General features: G+C 40.4%; 1 protein-coding gene across 6 annotated transcripts in view; it reads right to left on the bottom strand.

Annotated features, from left to right (window-relative positions):
- SMURF1 (SMAD specific E3 ubiquitin protein ligase 1) overlaps positions 1–19,167 on the bottom strand; it is a 102,438-nt gene that overhangs the window by 76,581 nt on the left and 6,690 nt on the right. Inside the window, exons 2-4 of one of the 6 annotated variants that reach the window (XM_082643778.1) lie at positions 3,542–5,204; positions 2,882–2,986; positions 2,377–2,559 (exon numbers count right to left, since the gene is read on the bottom strand). The exons of 3 other annotated variants lie outside the window; for them this stretch is intronic. In XM_082643778.1, coding sequence (XP_082499904.1) covers positions 2,377–2,482 — 106 coding nt within the window. In that variant the 5' untranslated portion in view covers positions 2,483–2,559; positions 2,882–2,986; positions 3,542–5,204. Of the gene's footprint in view, positions 1–2,376; positions 2,560–2,881; positions 3,144–3,541; positions 5,205–19,167 lie in introns of those variants that run through there. 2 more of the 6 variants (XM_082643781.1, XM_082643783.1) reach the window with 2 other exon arrangements.

Here is a 19,167-nt window from a genome sequence, read left to right on the forward strand (position 1 = left end):
ACCCTGATACCAAAGTCAGACAAAGACATCACAGACTAATAGCCCTTGTGACTATAGCTGCAAACAATCCTCAATGAAATTCGAGCAAATTAAATACAGCAGTGTATTAAAGGGATTATAGCCATATCCAAGTGAGTTTTATCACAGAAATGCAAAGATGGTTCAACAATCAAAAATCAATCCAGGGCTTCCCTGGTGGCGCAGTGGTTAAGAATCCGCCTGCCAATGCAGGGGACATGGGTTCGAGCCCCGGTCCGGGAGGATCCCACGTGCCGCGGAGCACCTAAGCCCGTGCGCCACAGCTACTGAGCCTGTGCTCTAGAGCCCAAGAGCCACAACTACTAAAGCCCGCACACCTAGAGCCCATGCTCCGCAAAAAGAGAAGCCACCGCAATGAGAAGCCTGCACACCGCGACGGAGCCTGCGCGCAGCAACAGAGACCTGACACAGCCAATAAATAAATAAGTAAAATAAAATTTAAAAAATCAATCCACGTAATATATTAAAAGAATAAAATGAAAAAAGCAACATCATCTGAATTGATGCAGAAAAAAAGCATTCGACAAATTCCAATACCCTTTCATGATAAAACAAACAAACAAAAATACTCAATAAACTAGGAACAGAAGGGAACTTGCTCAACTAGATAAAGGGCATCTATGAAAAACCCACAGCTAACATCATACTTAGTGGTCAAAGAATGAATGGTTTCCCCCTAATAACAGGAATAAGACTAGAATGGCTGCTCTTGCCAGATAAAGGGCATCGGATTGGAAAGGAAGAAGTAAAACTCTCTCTTTAGAAATGGCATAACCTTATATACAGAAAACTCTAAAGAATCCACATAAAAACTATTAGAGCTAATAAATGAGCTCTGCAAAATTGCAGACTATAAGATCAGCATTCTAATATCAGTTGTACTTCTATATACCAGCAATGGACATCCAAAAATAAAGAAGACAATTCCATTTACATTAGCATTAGAAAGAAAAGTTAGCACTAAATTTAACCAAAGAAGTGCAAGACCTATACACTGAAAACTACAATACACTTATAAAAATTTTTAAGAGACCTAAATAAATAGAAAAAATCCCATGTTTATGGACTGTAATATTTAATAATGTTAAGACGGCAACAATCCCCAAAATGGATCTACAGATTCAAAGGCATTCCTATCAAAACCTCAACTGCCTTTTTTTTACAGAAATGGACAAGCTCATCCTAAAATTCATATGTTGGCTAGGATATGGAGAAATTGGAACGCGCACACACCGCTGGTGGGATGGTAAAATTATGCAATCACTGTGGAAAACAGTTTACCAGTTCCTTAAAATTTAAACATAGAATTGCATATGACCCAGCATTTCTACTCCTAAGTATATACTGAAAAGCACTGAAACACGTGGTCACACAGAAACCTGGACACGAATGTTCACAGAAGCATTATTCATAATAGCCAAAAAACGGAAACAATCCAAATGTTCATCAACTAATGAATAGATAAACAAAATGTACTACATCCATACAATGAAATATTATTCTGCCATAAAAATGAAGTATTGACATACACTACAACATGAATAAACCCGAAAAACATTATGCCAAGTGAAAGAAGCCAGACACAAAAGGCCACATATTGTATGATTCCATAAAATGCCCAGAATAGGCAAAGTCTTAGCCAAAAAGCAGATTAGTTGTTGTCAGGGCTAGGGTTGGGGGAATGGAGAATGACTGCTTAATGGGTACTGGGTTTCTTTTTGGGGTGATGGTTGTACAACACTGATAATGTACTAAAAGCCACTGAATCATACACAGTGAATTTTACTTCAATTAAAAAAAAAAGAATGAGGCAACTCTCTCTATACTGATATGGGAAGCTCTCCAAGATGCGGTATTTAGTGAAAAAAGCAAGACTGTGAACAATATGGTCTCCCTTTGAAAAAGGTGGGTAGGGGCAGGGTAGAGGAAGAATATACATATAAGCATTTTTACCTAACATGTCTTTGCAAACATTCACAAGCACTTGTTACTGGTGAACTGTTCCTGGGGAAGAGAATTTGAGGGCAAGGGTAGGTGTGGAGGGCCTTCCTTTTCAAAATAAGCCCTCTTGTACAATTTAAAAGTGCACATTATATATTACCTTTCCCCCAAGAAAACAAATTAACCTTTTTAAAAGAATACAAATTTAAATAAAGGGGTGCTTATATAATGAAAATATGCTTATGAAAAGGTTGTTGATCCATGCTGGGGGTGGAAAACAACTGGGAATGAGATTCTACAAGTGGTTATCTAACAATGACAAATATCGGAATACTTCTTTGGAGTATAATTATACATTTCCCAAATGGAAGATTATATAAACAGCATGATGCTTACATAAGAAGTTGAAAGGCTGTTTGAGTCTGTGACAGCAAGCCGTCCTTAGGACCCCTGACTCCCTCGGGGCAGGAAACCTGGGCTCCTTTTTCCTCCCACTTAACATCTCAACCTGGGCTCCTCAGGCACTGACAGGTAAGGGAGTTTTCCATACTGAAAGGAACCTTCCTGAAAAGACCTTCTCTGTAATTCCAGAAGAAAGACAGATTGTATAAAACACCCATGATTACAATTACAGTCCAAAGGCCTATTTTCAACTCTTTCTCTTGATACTGAAGATCTTCCAGTTGTATCACCTAACCCCCCAAAGCAAATATACTGCTTTAATTCATGGCTAAAGAGTCTCCAGGTACATTGACAGGTGTCAGACAAAAAGAAGTCCTATCGGTGTCTACTACCACCTACAACCTACAACACAACCCAAACAAAGGGCTTGTTTCACCCATACTCCCTCAGACTCATGACTCTTTCCCATTTCTGTCAGATTACCACCAAATCTTCTCACCTTTAAGTTCATTACAGAGGCTGCTAGTGATTCTGGCTACAACGGCAGAACCTTCTGGAGCAGCTGGGAGTGAGAGCTGGTCCTTCCTGCCCTGCTTCTTTATTTCTAGAGCAGAAAAAAATAACAAACCTGGAAGCCCCACGTAGCAGCAGCTTTTGTAGTCTGTGACTTCATTTAAGGAAGTATTCTATGAAACCTCTGAAAAGAAGCTAAATTTAGATTGAAGTCTTTCACCAAGAATGCCAGCCTCTTCAGCTAGGGAACCCACATGCCCAGCAGCATAGCAGGGGGTGGGGGTGGGAGGATGGGGGTGGTTAAACAACTTTAAAATACATAAAAATGTGTCATCATTGAGGGAAGTGAAGCTGCAACTATTCAGCCCAAAGAAGTTTTCTTCTGGTACCACCAACATCTTAATTCTCGATAAAGGAGTAGTGACTACAAAAACTTTTGTAGGGAAAGAAACAGTGAAACAAGGGAGACAGGTTTTCTTTATAAGATTTCTACTAAGAGAGCAAGGAACTACTCTATATATCAGGATGTCTGTCATGGTATAATCTGGCATCGAGGTATTGAAATCAACATATTGTCTGAAAACAAGTTCTCTAACACTGAGTCAGACAGGAAGGAAAAACCATCTACTTACATCTACTTACTTACCAGTACTACTTTCCCAACACCTTACTCTTCCGAAATGTGTCAATTTAGACCTTGATGATAAGAGACACAGCAATAAACAAAAACAAAAAACAAAAAAAAAAAGAAAGAAAACAAAACTGGTATGATCTGAGATTAACGACAATTAACAGGGAGAAAATGCTCTTTTCTATGCATTTTTTTAACCTTGAAGAGTAAGGCTGAGCCATTTAAAAGCTAATCTTCTCCAATGTTCCATTCCCAAAATAAAATTAAAATATTATATGTAATTTTAAAATTAACATCTAACAGCCTCATCCTACTTCATGCTCCAAAACTGGTTCTATTCTGCAAGCCATATCTCTAGACAGATTTCGGCAGATAACTGTGTAAGAGACAAACAGAGAGTGAGATTTCCTTCGTTCCTTCAGATTTGCATCCTCCTCTTCTCCCCGCCCCCAATCAGCTGGGAAGCAGTCCCAGATTCTTCTCAAGCTTAGTTTGGAAGTAAAGCTCAGCCTTGATAAACACTCAACCCAGGAAATGCTTTGGATCGTAGACCACTTAGAATACTCAGTCTGTCCTTTCCCAAGAGGTCTCTTTTCAAACTCCATTTGATAGGCGGTTTGGCAGTTTTATATTTTCACTAAAACCTCCTGGAACATTGCTGAGAGATAAAATCATAGCAGGCTGGAAACTATACAAATGGTGGAGGGAAGTACCACACCCAAGGAAAGCTCCTCAAACTTCAGGGGGAAATTACTGTTCAAAAGAGCTGCCAACAGTACCTACTCCCCGTGGGAAGGAGAGAGGGGAGGGGAAGAAGTCCCCACTCTCTGTGCCACTGGGCATGTTTCTTTTACGGTGTCACCTCAGTAGGGGCTTGATACTGTTAGGACACAATGAAAACAACTAGAATGACCCGTTTTCTTAGTGTTTTTGAAATGTTAATGTCCTGGTCCCTGCACTACTAAAAAGGCTGACACAGTCACACTGACATTCACCATACATCTTTTTTACAGAATCAGCATTTCACATCATTTCTCTTGTGTCTTTTGGACCACCTCTGGTGTTGTGTTTGGGTGGTGTTCAAAATGTCTCCAAGACCCAACAATTATCCGTACTGGCAAATTCTCTCCTACACTTGGTTCCTGAGTTCACAGACAGATTACGTGAAACCACAGAACACTCGATCTCAGAGCGACACCAGCTTCATGATACTGAACAGAATGCCAAGTTCTTTCACAGAGAGAGGGTGGTGGGGAGACCTGGGGGCCAAACCACTTAGAAAAACAGCACTGTGTTAGCCTAAACCAAGAATGTGCAAGCTTCTGGAAGTCACCAGAAATTTATTTTTTCCGTGGAATCGTAATAACAGAGTAACATTTCAGTAATATATATGTGATAAATAATAATAAGGCACAGTTGATGCTGATGTTTAGTAAATAATCAATAGGGGTATAGGCCAAGGAGGAAACGGCTAATAAAAAAGAAATCTTAGGTTGGTAAGAGGTGGTGGAAATTTGGGGAGAACAAATATACTCTTTGCTTTTTATATTGTTACTCATCTGTGTCACAATAACGCCAGGGCCATCTCCCCCTCCATATAACAACCCCTGAAGTGATCGCTTTCCAGGAAGGTCAGTGGAAGGTGGGAGTTCCTCACGGAGTGATGTTTAACGAAGGCCTTAATTTGGAGACAAAAAGGAAAAGAACCAGATTCAGAAACAACGTTGACACCAACTTGTAAAGTAAGATGCAAAGTAACAGAGCAATTAGACTTTAGTGCGGTTACTAGATCCTCAGTGAAGCCATAGGTGAGGTAGCCCCTACCATACACTGGGCACCTGACTACTTCATTTCCTCTTGACAACAACCTTAGGAGGTGGGTACTGTCTGCAGCTAAAAGATGAAAGGTGTGATTTGCCCAAGGCCACTGGTATGTAGTCGGACTGGCTTGGCTGACTTCTCTGCACTCCACCACCTCCAAAATGGGGACAAGACTCGGTACCTCCCTGGTAAGTTTACTGAGAGGAGGAAACAGACCTCATGAAAACTGCTTAGCATAGTGTCTGCCTGGCAAGTAGTAAAAAGACAGTAATGGACAGATATCTTGATTATTATTCCCTAGGGTCACCCAGCTCCTGAGTAGCAAAGTTGGAACTGAAACCCAGGTCAGCTGTGCTCCAAAAGCCATACTCCGCGCACAGGGATCTCCTTAGTTCTACGGCATGCAGTTTGCTTACCTGACCTCATTTCTATAAAAAAGGCCACAGGACAGAAGGGCATTCCAAAGAAGGACATCCTGACACTGATGCTTTAAAGCCAGCGCTTGGCAGACACTCATTCTAGAATATTTTGGGAGAGATTCCAAACTTTGGCAGTAAAGGTTGCCCAGCCCCAGCCTATGTGATCCAGGGCAGAGCTAAGGGAAGGGAAACAGGACAGGACCTTCCACGGGGTCTGCCCCCGACCAAGGTGCAATTCCCTCCTGTGCACTTTACGTTTGACCTCCTTTGCCTGCAAAAAGATTTTAAACAGTACCTGACTGTAAATGGAAGGAGGCCCAGTGTCCAAATAAAAAACACATTTTTTTAAAAGCTCACCACACGAACACCTGAATGCCCACAGCATTTTATCAGGATGCCCAACCTCATTTAGTGTATTTTTGTTTGTTTGTTTGTTTGTTTTTTTGGCCACGCTGCGTGCCTTGGGGGAACCAGGGTTTGAACCCCAGCCCCGGCAGTGAAAGCACCCACTGCCGAGTCCTAACCACTGGACCGCCAGGGAATCCAACACCGTTTAGAACTTAAAACACTCCACTCCCTTCACAGTCCCTTCATATCTCCTCTGGCTGGGAAGGTTTTTCTAGGGCTAAGTAGGGAATCTGATGTCAGCTTTGGAACAATGCAGAGACTACATAAAGAGTATGTATTTCCTTCCTCTGGCCTCTAACCCTTTGGGACGTCCACTATGCTACTAGCCAGACAACCTAGCGCATAGTAGTCATTCAATAAACATTGGTTAAAAGAAACTCTGAAGACTATGTAGTCTAAACCTGGCCCCAACGAAGGATCCCTCATCAAGCACCCTAGAAAGACTATGATCCAGCATTTGCATAAACACTGTAACTCAGCACTAAGTACTTTGTGAAGGGGCCTCCAAAGAATGAGGCCCCTCTGGGCTTCCCTGGTGGCGCAGTGGTTAAGAGTCCGCCTGCCGATGCAGAGGGCACGGGTTCGTGCCCCGGTCCGGGAAGATCCCACGTGCCGCGGAGTGGCTGGGCCCGTGAGCCATGGCCGCTGAGCCTGCGCGTCCGGAGCCTGTGCTCCGCAACAGGAGAAGCCACAGCAGTGAGAGGCCCGCGTACCGCAAAAAAAAAAAAAAAAAAGAATGAGGCCCCTCTAATTATTCCCTCATTGGACAGTTCTCACTGTTAACAAGTTCCTTCCTAAGCTGCGGCGGCAGTTGGCATCACAACTAATGTTCTCTAAGCACTTACCCTGTGCACCCTTCCCAGCACTTTACACAGCAAAAAAGTGGCAAAGCCAGGACTGGAACCCAGGCCTCCCTTGCCCAGGCTCTCAGCCACCACCTAGTCCATTCACTGGATCCCATGCTGCCCTCTGCACACAAGAGTCCCTTATACACAGCAGGCCTCAGAAATTAGAATTTATCAACTCACTTCCTGATCAAACCTCTCTTGACATCTGACCACTGCTACGAAGACCCCACCCCCATCCAGGTTACCACTGCAGCCTGAGTCCTCCACGCCCTCCACCCGTCTGGCATCTCTTACTTCAGTCTGACCTTCAAAAAGGCCACACTCTTGCTCCATTCCACCTGTCTCTGCATGTGCTATTACCACACAGTCCCTCTCCCCATCCAGATCTTTCCAGAGCCACATCAAATTGGGCATCCCCAGCAGCTGCACTTCTCTGGCCCACAAGGAGCTTCCTGTTCAATCTGGCACTTTTCTTACTGAGCTTAACTGTTTCTAGAGAACGTCTCACTTCCCTAGGTACTGTTAGGTTCCTGGCAGAGATGACTATATTTCTGCAATGCCTCTCTCATCCTTAAGCATCATGCTTAACAATGAGTAAAGCTAGTATAGATGGCTTGAGGCTTATCTTCCTTTAGAAGTAATCTGACTAGAAAATCAACATCAAATTCGAATGTGAAAATTATGGGCTTCAATGTTAAATAATCAAGCCTCATTAAAATAATAAAATGCATATTTCTTCTTCATATATTTCAATAGTTATACATTCCTCAAAAAAAATACTACATAGATAGATATGCTGCATTTTGTAGTAATACACTGGGGTAAAATGTTTTTCTTTGGTATTTATTTAAAAAGATGATTCTTTAATTAGAAGCCCTTTTATTCTTTAAGAAATTATCAGATACTCTGAACTGGGTTCCTTCAAGTGTTATGCATTTCAGAGCTGTTACGAACCAGGCTACATCCATCAGGAGAGGCTGATATGATGTAGAAACAGAGGTTTATTCCTTGCTATCACTATTTTATCCAACATAGCCTGGGTCTGGGGCTCAGGCCAGGGCAGAAGAGGACCCTCTGCTCCACATAATCATTCAGGGACCCAGGCTGATGGAGGATCCCCCCCATATAATACACACACAGTTCAGGGTGCTCCATGGTAGAGCTGGAGGTGCTTATGGCTTCGGCCCCCGAGTGAGACAGATGACTGCTTCTCACGCTTCACTAGCCAGAATCAATCACGTGGTGCCACATAACCTCCAGGCAGCTGGGAAAAGTTGAAGGGCACAAGGACAGTCATTGAGCAGCGCTGTTCCTGCCACAGAGGCAGCTCTGGAGCTCCAAAGGTAGAGCAGTCCCTGCTGACGTGAAAGAAGCAAGGTGCACAACAGTGCATATAGTACGCTGTCACCTGTGTTAACAAGAAAGAGGGAGGAAGAGATAGAGAAAAGGAAACAGAAAACCTCTGGAAGAATGCTACTAGAGAAATTAATAATACCATGGTAATAATTGCTGCCTCTCTGGAGGCAAGATGGTTGGCAAGGGGCAGGGAGGAGGAAAAGGCATTTTTAATGGGTACCCTCTTCTATTACATGCATGGGTCATCTATTTTAAAACTCTAAAATCATTTTTAGGCTGTGATTTATACACTTCAAATTAATGGGTTGTTTGGGGATTTTTTCTTTCCGAATCAAGTCCAATCTATTCTAACATAAGAAACACCAGATCCTTGACTCACACTGCCTGAAATTAAACACCTGGAGTAACACTGACATAATCACATCCTTTAGTAAAGCCTTGCTGAGACATCTTGCACTGGCTTCTCTCTAGTCTAAATATAAACATTACTACTATGTAGGTGATGAGAAAAGTACTGAAGCCGATCAAATGTCTGCTTCTGGAAATAATTTTCCTGTTATTTCAATTTAGGTACCCTTTATTTTCTAAAGTAAACCTCCTTTTCTAAAATAAGTGTTATTTTTGGTACTGTGATGCTGAATTCTATACAAAATACAGCAAACAAAGTCTCCTGGGTTCCCCCGAAAGAGAACAACACTGCTGTTTCAGAATGCATTAAAATATGGACTGCACTGAGATACAGTCTTCGCCAAAACCATGAACAACACCCTCAAATAACACTTAAATACTTCATGTGCCAGATGCGCCAGGGGACTGCCTCTGGGGCTGTGACAAGGTAACCCAGCAGCACATCTGCTCCACTCACTCAGCTGTCGTCAACAAGAGTAGAATCCTGCTGACATTCAGCTGATGACGTAGCCATAAATAATGCAATAAGTAAACAGTTAGGTCGAGTCTCCGAAAAGACTTCTATCATTCATTTCAATTTTAATATCAAAAACAGGCCTTAAAAAAAACAAAAAAAAATAGGCTTATACTACCCCATTCACAACGCTCTAAATACCAGAGAATTTCCAAGAGAAATAGCACTCTATCGAGTTATGTGATATCTTTATGGGTTTTACTTCTAAATTTATGCTAAGCATATTACATAGCTACTTTTTACTACACCAAGTTGGTACTTAAATAGTCTGTGACTGTCTCTCGTTCTACAATATACCGTCCGCATTTATATTTTAGTGGAAAATCAACTACCACACATTTCTTTCAAACAGCAATATTACTCTTTCTAAACTGAATGTGTTTGGGTGTACCAGAGGCGCTTTCCTAAGTTGGCTTTCTGCCTACAACTTGTGCTTTTCTAAAAGGTAATGTGCACTATCATTTAACCTGCCTTGAGCTTCCAAATAGGTTTATTCAACTGATATTAATGATTCCAAAAATGTATCTCAAATTTCTTTCTAAATCACTGAAGAAAAGCAAATAACCCAAGTTTGCAAAGCCTACGGTGGGTCTTGTAGCATCCGCTATTCAACCTACGTAATGAATTAGTAATTATGAAATTGCCAATATTGCAACATGTGAGACCAAATACAATATATGTTTAGGACAAAAACAAAAAGGAAAGGAAACTTTAGATCCCACTGTGTTATGTTTAAACTGAAGACAGATGGCATTAATTTGTGGGTATACAAACAATTTCCAGGACTTTCAAGTCAGAGGCAGCCATAATACCATATATCATTGATTCTAAGACACATTTCTTCATATTTTAATATATCTGAAATCTTCAAATGAATCACATTGTAGTATAAATACTGGTGTTTCTTTTTTAGTGGTATATAAAACAATGGTGTGACTTTCAATCAAAGTCATCTTAGACTCACCGAAATATGACAATGTTAATATTAGCTAACATGTATTGAACACTGTGTACCAGACACTGCATGTGGATTATTTTATTTAATACTCACAATACTCTGATGTGGCTTCAATTATTTTCCCCATTTTTATAGCCGGGGAAACTAAGAGATGAGGTCAGTTGTCTAAAGGCACAGGTTCGCTCTTAACCACCCAGCCTCACTGACTCCACAGAGGGAAGAGCTTGAGGGTCTGAGAAAGCCAACCATTCCTTGGAGCATGGGTTCGAAGCCCAGCCAAGTATCTTCTAAGCACTTTTTTTTTTTTTTTAAGGAATATAGGATTAAAAATACAGAGCTCCAGATATCAAGAACAGATATTAATTATTAATTCAAAGCCTTTATTATAAGGAAGGGTTGGTAATCACCTTTCTGAGAAAAATTATACTCTTGCATAAAAACCAATTTTTTCTCTTTTTATACATCCTGAATTCAATTTATAATTAACATGTACTTTTCTTCCTTAAAAATATTCTATTATCTCTAGAGAAATGATATAAGAATGTATTCCTACGTTCTGTACCTAAATTTTATTTAAATCAGTATTGAAATAGTCCCAAATAAAACAACACTATAAAACAAACCAGAAACATTCTATAATACAAATCAATAATGAAATTTGTTGGGGTAAGTTCACATATAAAGCTACCATTCCTAGCACCTGGCAAAAATGTTTGGCACTTCTACAAAAATACATCTTTTAATTCACACTACTACAAAGAGGGCATTCTTTTTTTCAGAAGTTCATTAAATGGTATTGTCTACTTATTTGTTGGTTGCCTTCCAAGCATTTCTTTTCCTGTTCCCTCAAATGTCCTAGTCCTATATGTTGGGTGAGACTAACACCATTACTGGATTCCAAGATGGACCCTAATTCCCATCATCCTAGCCAGTGGTTGGCTCAGAGATGGACATGTGACCCAAATTAGGCCAATCAGACAAGAAGATTCAACTCCAGAACTTCTACTCTAGGCATGAGCTACTGGGGAAATGTTCTCTTAACATCTTAAAGTGTTCTTTAACATCTGCTAGTTAAAGCCAGAAGCAAATAGCCATGGGAGCTGCTGGTAGCCACGTCCTACCTTTGGAACACAAGGGGAAGGGACAGCCAAGAATGGTCTGAGGTCACAGCACTGAGAAATGGGAAAACCAGGTCCTTGCCATGCCACTGGAACTACTTTTGCACTTTGCTGTTAATTTACTGAAGGAAATTCTTTCTATTGAGACAATTTAAGCTAGGTTGTCTGCTACTTACATCTGAAAGCATTCTGTTTTTTTAAAACTAATAAAAAATCAGTATCAGGAAGTGTGGTATTGTAAATACAAGACAGAAGTAAAAATGTGAAATTGGCTGAAGAAAGGAGACAGGGTAAAATTCAATGAACACATCATGAACCCAACCTGAGCATTTAACTCTCTTTGAGAAAAGAAACAATCAGGCTGTGGCCTGTGGCCTGTTGTGCCCACCAAGACTACAAGGAACATTAAGGCACTCAATAGGAAAGATGCAAGATAAGGAAAGGCTCCGACTACTCACAGCATTTAGTAAGGATCTTTGAGGAGACAAAACGAAAAGGGAGGAAAATATGCCTTTGCTAAAAGAGGGTCTTTCTGCTTCAAATGCAATCCAAAGGGACCGAGAGATTTGAAGAGAGAAAACAGGATAAAGAGAGGGAGGGAAGTGGTAGCCTTGGCAAGAGATAAGACTGTGGGGTAGGGTGGGCAAAAGAATCCTGACCCCCAGGCATCCCCCAAACACCCTTGTGAGGTATTCTCAGCCTGAAAATGGGAAACATCATTCGAGATGTTACTGCAAAACATCCCATGGGCAAGGGACAAACTCATGATGTCCCTCCATCCAACCACTTATTTCCAACAGCCTTGAGGGAAAAGCAAAGGAGACAACGAGGAAACCAAACGTTATGAAGATGGGCCAAATTCTAGACTTGGGAACATTTCAGGCTTTGGTTCAAACCCCTGGAATTGCCCAAAGTCCAGGAGCAGACTAGGTTTTGGGGTGTCATATGGTCACAGACCTCCCAAGCTGAGCTGACAGCAGGCTGTGATTGCCCAGTTCCCAGCCCCTATCTCACTCTGTGGCCAAAAAGCAGCAGCCCACAAACACTGCCCCCAAGAGGGGTCTCCTCCAGCGCCCAACTCAGATGTGGCCATGGAACCCAATCTACAAGAAGGTCATTAATTCTTTCAACCAGCGAGTGTTTGTGAACACCTCTGTGTACCAAGCAAAGTTCAGTGGGAACACAGATGTAAACAAGACGTACGTAAACAAGACGTCTGTAAGCAAGGCCGCGGGCTTCATGGAACTTACATACCAGGAGCAGAGAGAAAACTCGGTCGACTAGACAGCTAGCTGTTATATCAACACCCAAAAAAATATCATGAAGTGATGATTGCTGGTTAGGAAGTAAGGCTGCTGTGACAGTGAGGGAGTTACTTCAATGGGGTGGTCAGGAAAGGTCTTCCTGAGGAGGTGACACTTGGACTGGGAATTGAATGACAAGAAGGACCAGCCATGGAAAAAAAACAATCAAGGGAAGACCATTCAAGCATTTCATTAAGAAAGAAGACAACAAAGAAGATGCAGAAGAAGAGGAAGAAAAGAGAAAAGTAAAGGAATAATTCATGCAAAATCCCTAAAGCAGGAACAAGCTTGCCATGTTTTACGGCTGGGTGTCTGCAGCCTAGAGAACAAAGGGAGAAAATGACACAGACGAGGCCAGAGAGGCAGCCGGGGCAGGATCACACAGGGAGTTTGATTTTATTCTGAGTAGGAAGCCACTGGAGGACTTTAAAGAAGGGAATGACATGATCTAATTTCTGCTTTGAAAAGAGTTTGAGATGGTGAACAGAGTAGTGATTGCCAGGGGTCCCAGGGATGAGGGAGGGGTGGATGTGCCTGTAAAGGGAGCGCACCAAGGACAACACAGCACCGTTCTGCATCTCGATTGTGGTGGTGGTTATACAAATCTGCACATACAACTGGTGAGACCTGACCTGTGGATTGTACCAGTGTTGACTGTCAGCTTGTTTTCATATCATACCATAGGTATGCATGATGTTAAAAATGGGGGAGGCATAGTAAAGGGTACACAGACCTCCCTGTACATTTCTTTGCAACTTCCCATGAATCTACAGTTACTTCAATTAAAAGTTAAAAATATTTTGCAAATTTGAAAGTTGCTAAGAGAGGAGATCTTAAAAGTTCTCATCAAAAACATTTTTTTGTAACTGTGTAAGGTGATGGATGTTACTAGACTTACTGTGGTGATCATTTCACAGTGTCTACAAATATCAAATCATTATATTGTACGCCTGAAACTGATACAGTGTTATATGGCAATTATACCTCAATTTAGGTAAGTAAATAAATAAGAAAGCTAAAAGCATGACTAAATCACATTTAAACAAATCCTAAGATAAAACTCATAATATTTGACTCACAAAATGCAAGTCACTTTATTTGGGGCTTTAGGGAGAACAAATGTGTTTATGATAATAAAAGATTAAATAGAACTCACGTGGCAATTGTGTGAAGTGTGCATCGATTTCTTTTTGGACAAAAATATTGAATTTAGGTTTGTAATATATTAGTCTATACGATTCTCTGCTAATATTATTTTAATACAGTACTAGTTATTTGCAAAGAAAACAAGTCTGAATCTACACAGGAGATCTCAGGAAGGAAACCTGGTATGTAGACAAAAAATTACCTATGTATAAATTAGAAATTATTCATAGAAACAAGATTTTAAGGTTTCTGACTAAAATGTTTTTTACCTTTTTCACATTACATCCAAATACAGACCTAGATTTTTTAAGATAAACATATATTTGCTAGTGGCTGAGGGTGGCCCTGGCAATCTGAAATTTAACAACTCACAGGTGATTCTGACACACGCTAGGGTAGGTCATTCATTCTCAACAGGATAATATTGCCTAGAAGGGTGTGAAAATTGTTTCTTGGGAGAGGAAAAAACCTTAGCTTATGATGCTTACACCAAAGCTCTACCTTACCTAAAAAAAAAAGAAAGAAAAAAGAAAAAAAAAGTTAAAAAGAAAAGATGTCTTAGGCTTCCATTTAAGATATGGATTGGAGAAAAGTGAAAGCAGAAGCAGAATCACAATGTGATATTATGCTGCACTCACCAAAAGGGTTAAAAGAAAAAAGAAAACACCAAGATTGGCAACAATATGGAGCAACTGGAACTCTCACACTGCCCGTGGGAATGTAAATTGGTACAACCACTTTGGAAAACTGTTTGGCAGTTTTGTTAAAGTTGAACATATGCCTACTCCATATGACCCAGCAAGTCTGCTCCTAAGTATACACCTAACAGAAATGCATATATATTCTCACCAGAAGACACACACTCAGATGTTTATAGCAGCACTATTCATAACAGCCAAAACTAGAAATTACCCAATTGCCCGTCAACTGGTAAAGGGATCAGTTATATTTAGTTTGACATAATGTAATACTCTACTGCAAAAAGGATGAATAATGTACAACCACACAACAATATGGGTGAATTTCACAAATGTAATGTTGAAGAGGTCAGTCACAAAAGAATGCCTACTGTATGGTGCCATTAACATGAAGTTCAAAAGCAGGCTGTTACAACAGGACAGTGATTATCTTTGGGGGTGGGGGGTAGAAACTGGGAAGGTAGCTTGTGGGTATTCCATATACTGGTAATATTCTATTTCTTGATCTAGATCAGAGTTTCTCCAGCACTACTGACATTTTGGACTGGATAATTCTTTGCTGTGGGGGGCTGTTTGGTGCATTGTAGGATGTTTGGCAGCATTCCTGGCCTTTATCCACTATGTGCTAGTAACACCCACAAAGTAGTAATGACCAAAGATGTCTCTAGACATTGCCAAAAGCCCCTTGGTGGGCCAAATTACTCCCCAGTTGAGAACCGCTGATCTAAGATATAGTTACACAAGTGTGTTCAGCTTATAAAATATCAACAAACCGTACACTGCCTTTCTGTATGTATATGATATTTCAATATACAGAAGCAGGGAGACCATTGGAAGATTATTGCAAGCATCCAATGAGAGGTGATGATGCCTGGGACTAGGGCGGTAAAAGTGAAGATGGAGAGAAGTAGAAAGATGCAGGAGATGGTACATGAGGCAGAGCTGACAACTTCTAGAGGACGAGAGAGAAGAAAATCAAGGAGGACACCGAAGTTTTTGGTCTGAACAGCCGAATGGTTGAAGACATCACAAAGATGGGCCAGACTAGGGTCAGAGCATCTTGGGAATGACTGCGGGGGGTGATCAAATTGTGAGTTATCCAGAGGCAGCCAATGTGCTTTTCTTGTACAGGAGAACATAACATGTGCTCTGGACCATAGAGACTATATGTTTCCCATTCTTCACTCTTTCAAATCATAGTCTTCAATTGGGTTTCCTGATCCCGCTCCACCGTTGTACACAATTCAACTTGTCACTGGCCATCCCTCAATCATCAGACCAAGAGAAGCTCCATGTAACCCTGACAAAGACAACTGGACATCCTCACCAAGGCTCCTGGAGCTGAAGCCGGAGGCAGTGAACACAGAAGCAGGAGTGAAGGAGCCACACTGGCTGGGAGGAAGGGCAATGTCAGCCAGTCTCTTTCTGTCTCCACTTGAGGATTTCCCCAAGCAAGGACTTTTATCATAAATTATCTAATATCGTTGAAATAGAGAAATAACTAATACTGCAGCCGGATGGTTTTGGTTACAAGTAGCACTGGAATAAAAAAGGGCAAGCAGCAGCTGTCCAAGCAAGAGTTGATGATGGTGGCAGCTGGAACTAGAATGAGGGCAATGGACATGAAGGGGAGACACATTCCAGAGGAGACACATTCCAGATAAACTGTGGTAACAGAAATGAGAGGACTTGAGGATAAATTAGATATGAAGAATGACAATGAGGCTCGTTTTTTGGTTTGGGCAACTGGGGAGATTTAATGAAGTGGGGATGACTGTTAGAGAGAAAGCTTTCTGGGGAGAGGGGATCAAGAAGACTGTTTTGGACACATTAAGCTTAGTCTACTAGGCATGTTTGGGGAAGAAGAAGAATGTCATGTTTCCAACCTCAAGTAATTGTGGAGAAAAAATGCTACCTTACTGCACCCCCAAAAAAACTTGTCTAATTTTGTGAGTGTGGATTATCCTCAGTAAAGACTAAGAAGAGTTAAATCAACATCCCATGAGTACATGCAGGCCTTCTGCACATGAGTATTGATTATTGTAAAGCATACGAATTTATTATAGTTGGATTAAGCGTGCTTCCGAGAATTTTTGTATCGGCCCGTGAAATGATTATCTATTTAGGATGAGAGAAACTATCCTTTCTCTCCTGTAAAATGTGTTTTTAAGAACAACAACAAAAAAATTGCATGCTATTTTTTAACCTAGAAACAAAAACACATTTAAAAAACAACAAACAAACAAAAAAACCAAAAACTTTTTGAGGCTGGCTTGTATCTTGCCTCAGGTGAGGAAATGTTTATGAGAACTCTCTGCAAACTATGAAACACCGTACAATATAAGGCATTACTACTACTCATATGTACAAACACCCATCAAGCAATCATCAGACCTATGATTTGTAGGTAATATATGTAGAAATACAATACAGTAAAACTAAGATTTTGATCCCCAAAATCTAAGAGAATAAAAAGGCAACAAATTACATGTGGCTATAACTTTGTCTACTTCTACAGAGTCAGATATCAATATTTCTTTTTTAGGCACCACTAAAATTAACAAACAGGCCTTTTTAAAAGTTCAAAATAAACCTATTGATTATAAATACTTGGGAAATATACCAAATTATTATTGCTGGCTTATGCAAGTTAACATTTTTATCCCACTTTAGGGAGGAGGTTATTTTACAAAAACAGGTCAGAGATAACCCCAAGTGACATTCCAAATAAATGATATAAACCAGCACTATTATTCAGAATCAAGACCCCAGTCTTTCAAAAGGCTCTCTATAAAAAGTAGGTCTAAGTAGGATTAGATTCCTGAATCTGGAAAGAATCATTCAGGCTGGAATAAGTTTTTAATATGCTAGAACAAGGGCATTTGTTTTGGGGGAGTATTCTCAGTATCAGAATGAACATATTCTCTGGGAAAATGTCTGTTCAGACCTGCAATGCAATGTATTTTACTCTCTAGTGAGGAAATACATGTAGACATGGATATATACCCTTAGATGCTATTTTAGCCCTTTAAAATACATTTGGCACAACTTGCATTTTCAGAACACCTACATTTGAAAACAATTACAATTAGCAATTAATATACTAGTTGCTCTAAGAAACTCTTTTCTTCTTAAGAGTTGTAGATTCTTTTTTTGTTTGTTTTTAACATTTTTAATTTTTAATTTTAATACATGCTCAAGGGGTGGGAGGGAGAAAGGGGGCAGGAGGGGAGATGAAATAGTAAAAGGAATACAATAAAACCAAGTCTCTCTCTCTCTCATCTGGACCCTCAACCCCAGTTTTCCTCCCCAGAGGAAATCACAATCAATATTTCGACAGAATCCTTCCAGTGATATCTATGCAGATAGATCTATAAATTTCCCTTTTATCTTTATTTTGTTTTATTACTCAAATAGTATGTACAATTTCCACTCTTCTGAATCATGCTTTTCCCCCACTCAATAACATACCTTGGAGAATATTCCATATCAGAATACAAAGCACTATCTTATTCTTTTAAACAGCTACGCCTCCCTGGGGATATACCATAATTGATTTAACTAGTTCTCTATTAATGCGTATTTGTTTTCAGTCTTTTACAATTTCAAACAGTGCTACAATGACTTTGCACATAAGCCTTTACATAAATGTGTGAATATATCTGTAAGAAAAATTCCTAAGGGCAGAATTGTCAGATCAAAGGATGTATACATTTATTATCTGATACCAGACTGCCCTTCTTACTATATTGTACCAATTTATATTCTCAACAGTGTAAAAGTTTCTGCTTTTCCACACCTTTGTCATCATGACATATTTTCAAACTCTAGTCTCTGCCTATCTGCTAGATGACAAACTGTTTCACCCTTAGTTTTTTGGTTTTTGTTTGCTTGTTTTGGCTGTGTTGGGTCTTCGCTGCTGTGCGCGGGCTTTTCTCTAGTTGCGGTGCACAGGCTTCTCATTGCGGTAGCTTCTCTTGTTTTGCAGCACGGGCTCTAGGTGCGCGGGCTTCGGTAGTTGTGGTGCACGGGCTCAGTAGTTGGGGCTCGCGGGCTCTAGAGCGTAGGCTCAGTAGTTGTGGTGCACGGGCTTAGTTGCTCCGCGGCATATGGGATATTCCCGGACCAGGGCTCGAACCTGTGTCCCCTGCACTGGCAGGTGGATTCTTAACCACTGCGCCACCAGGGAAGTCCCTCACCCTTAGTTTTAATTGGTATTTTGTTTGGAATGAATAGGGCTGAGTGTCTTTTCGCATGCTTGAAATCCATTTTCATTCTTTTCTGTGAATTGTCCACATCCTTTGCCAAATAGGTTATTGGCCTTTTTCTAATTGATTGTGAAAGTTCTTTATATATTAAACAAGCTTGACTTTCATGATATATAGATTACAAATTGTTTTTCCTAGTTTGTCTTTGGCTATCGATTTTTATCCATTTTATTTTTCCATGGAGAAATTTTCTATCCAACTACTAAAGTTTTTTTATGGTTTATAACGTTTTTCAGCTGCTTCTTTTGGATTTTAAAAGATATAAAATCATACTGCCTGCTAATAATAGGAATTTTGCTTTCTGATGTCTTTATCTAGTTCATAACAATTGTCACAGTGTACATCCCTGTGTTGCTCCTGATTTTAATGGGAATG

Source organism: Mesoplodon mirus (genome assembly GCF_964341445.2).
Source record: "Mesoplodon mirus genome assembly, chromosome: 15".
Lineage (NCBI taxonomy): Eukaryota > Metazoa > Chordata > Mammalia > Artiodactyla > Ziphiidae > Mesoplodon > Mesoplodon mirus.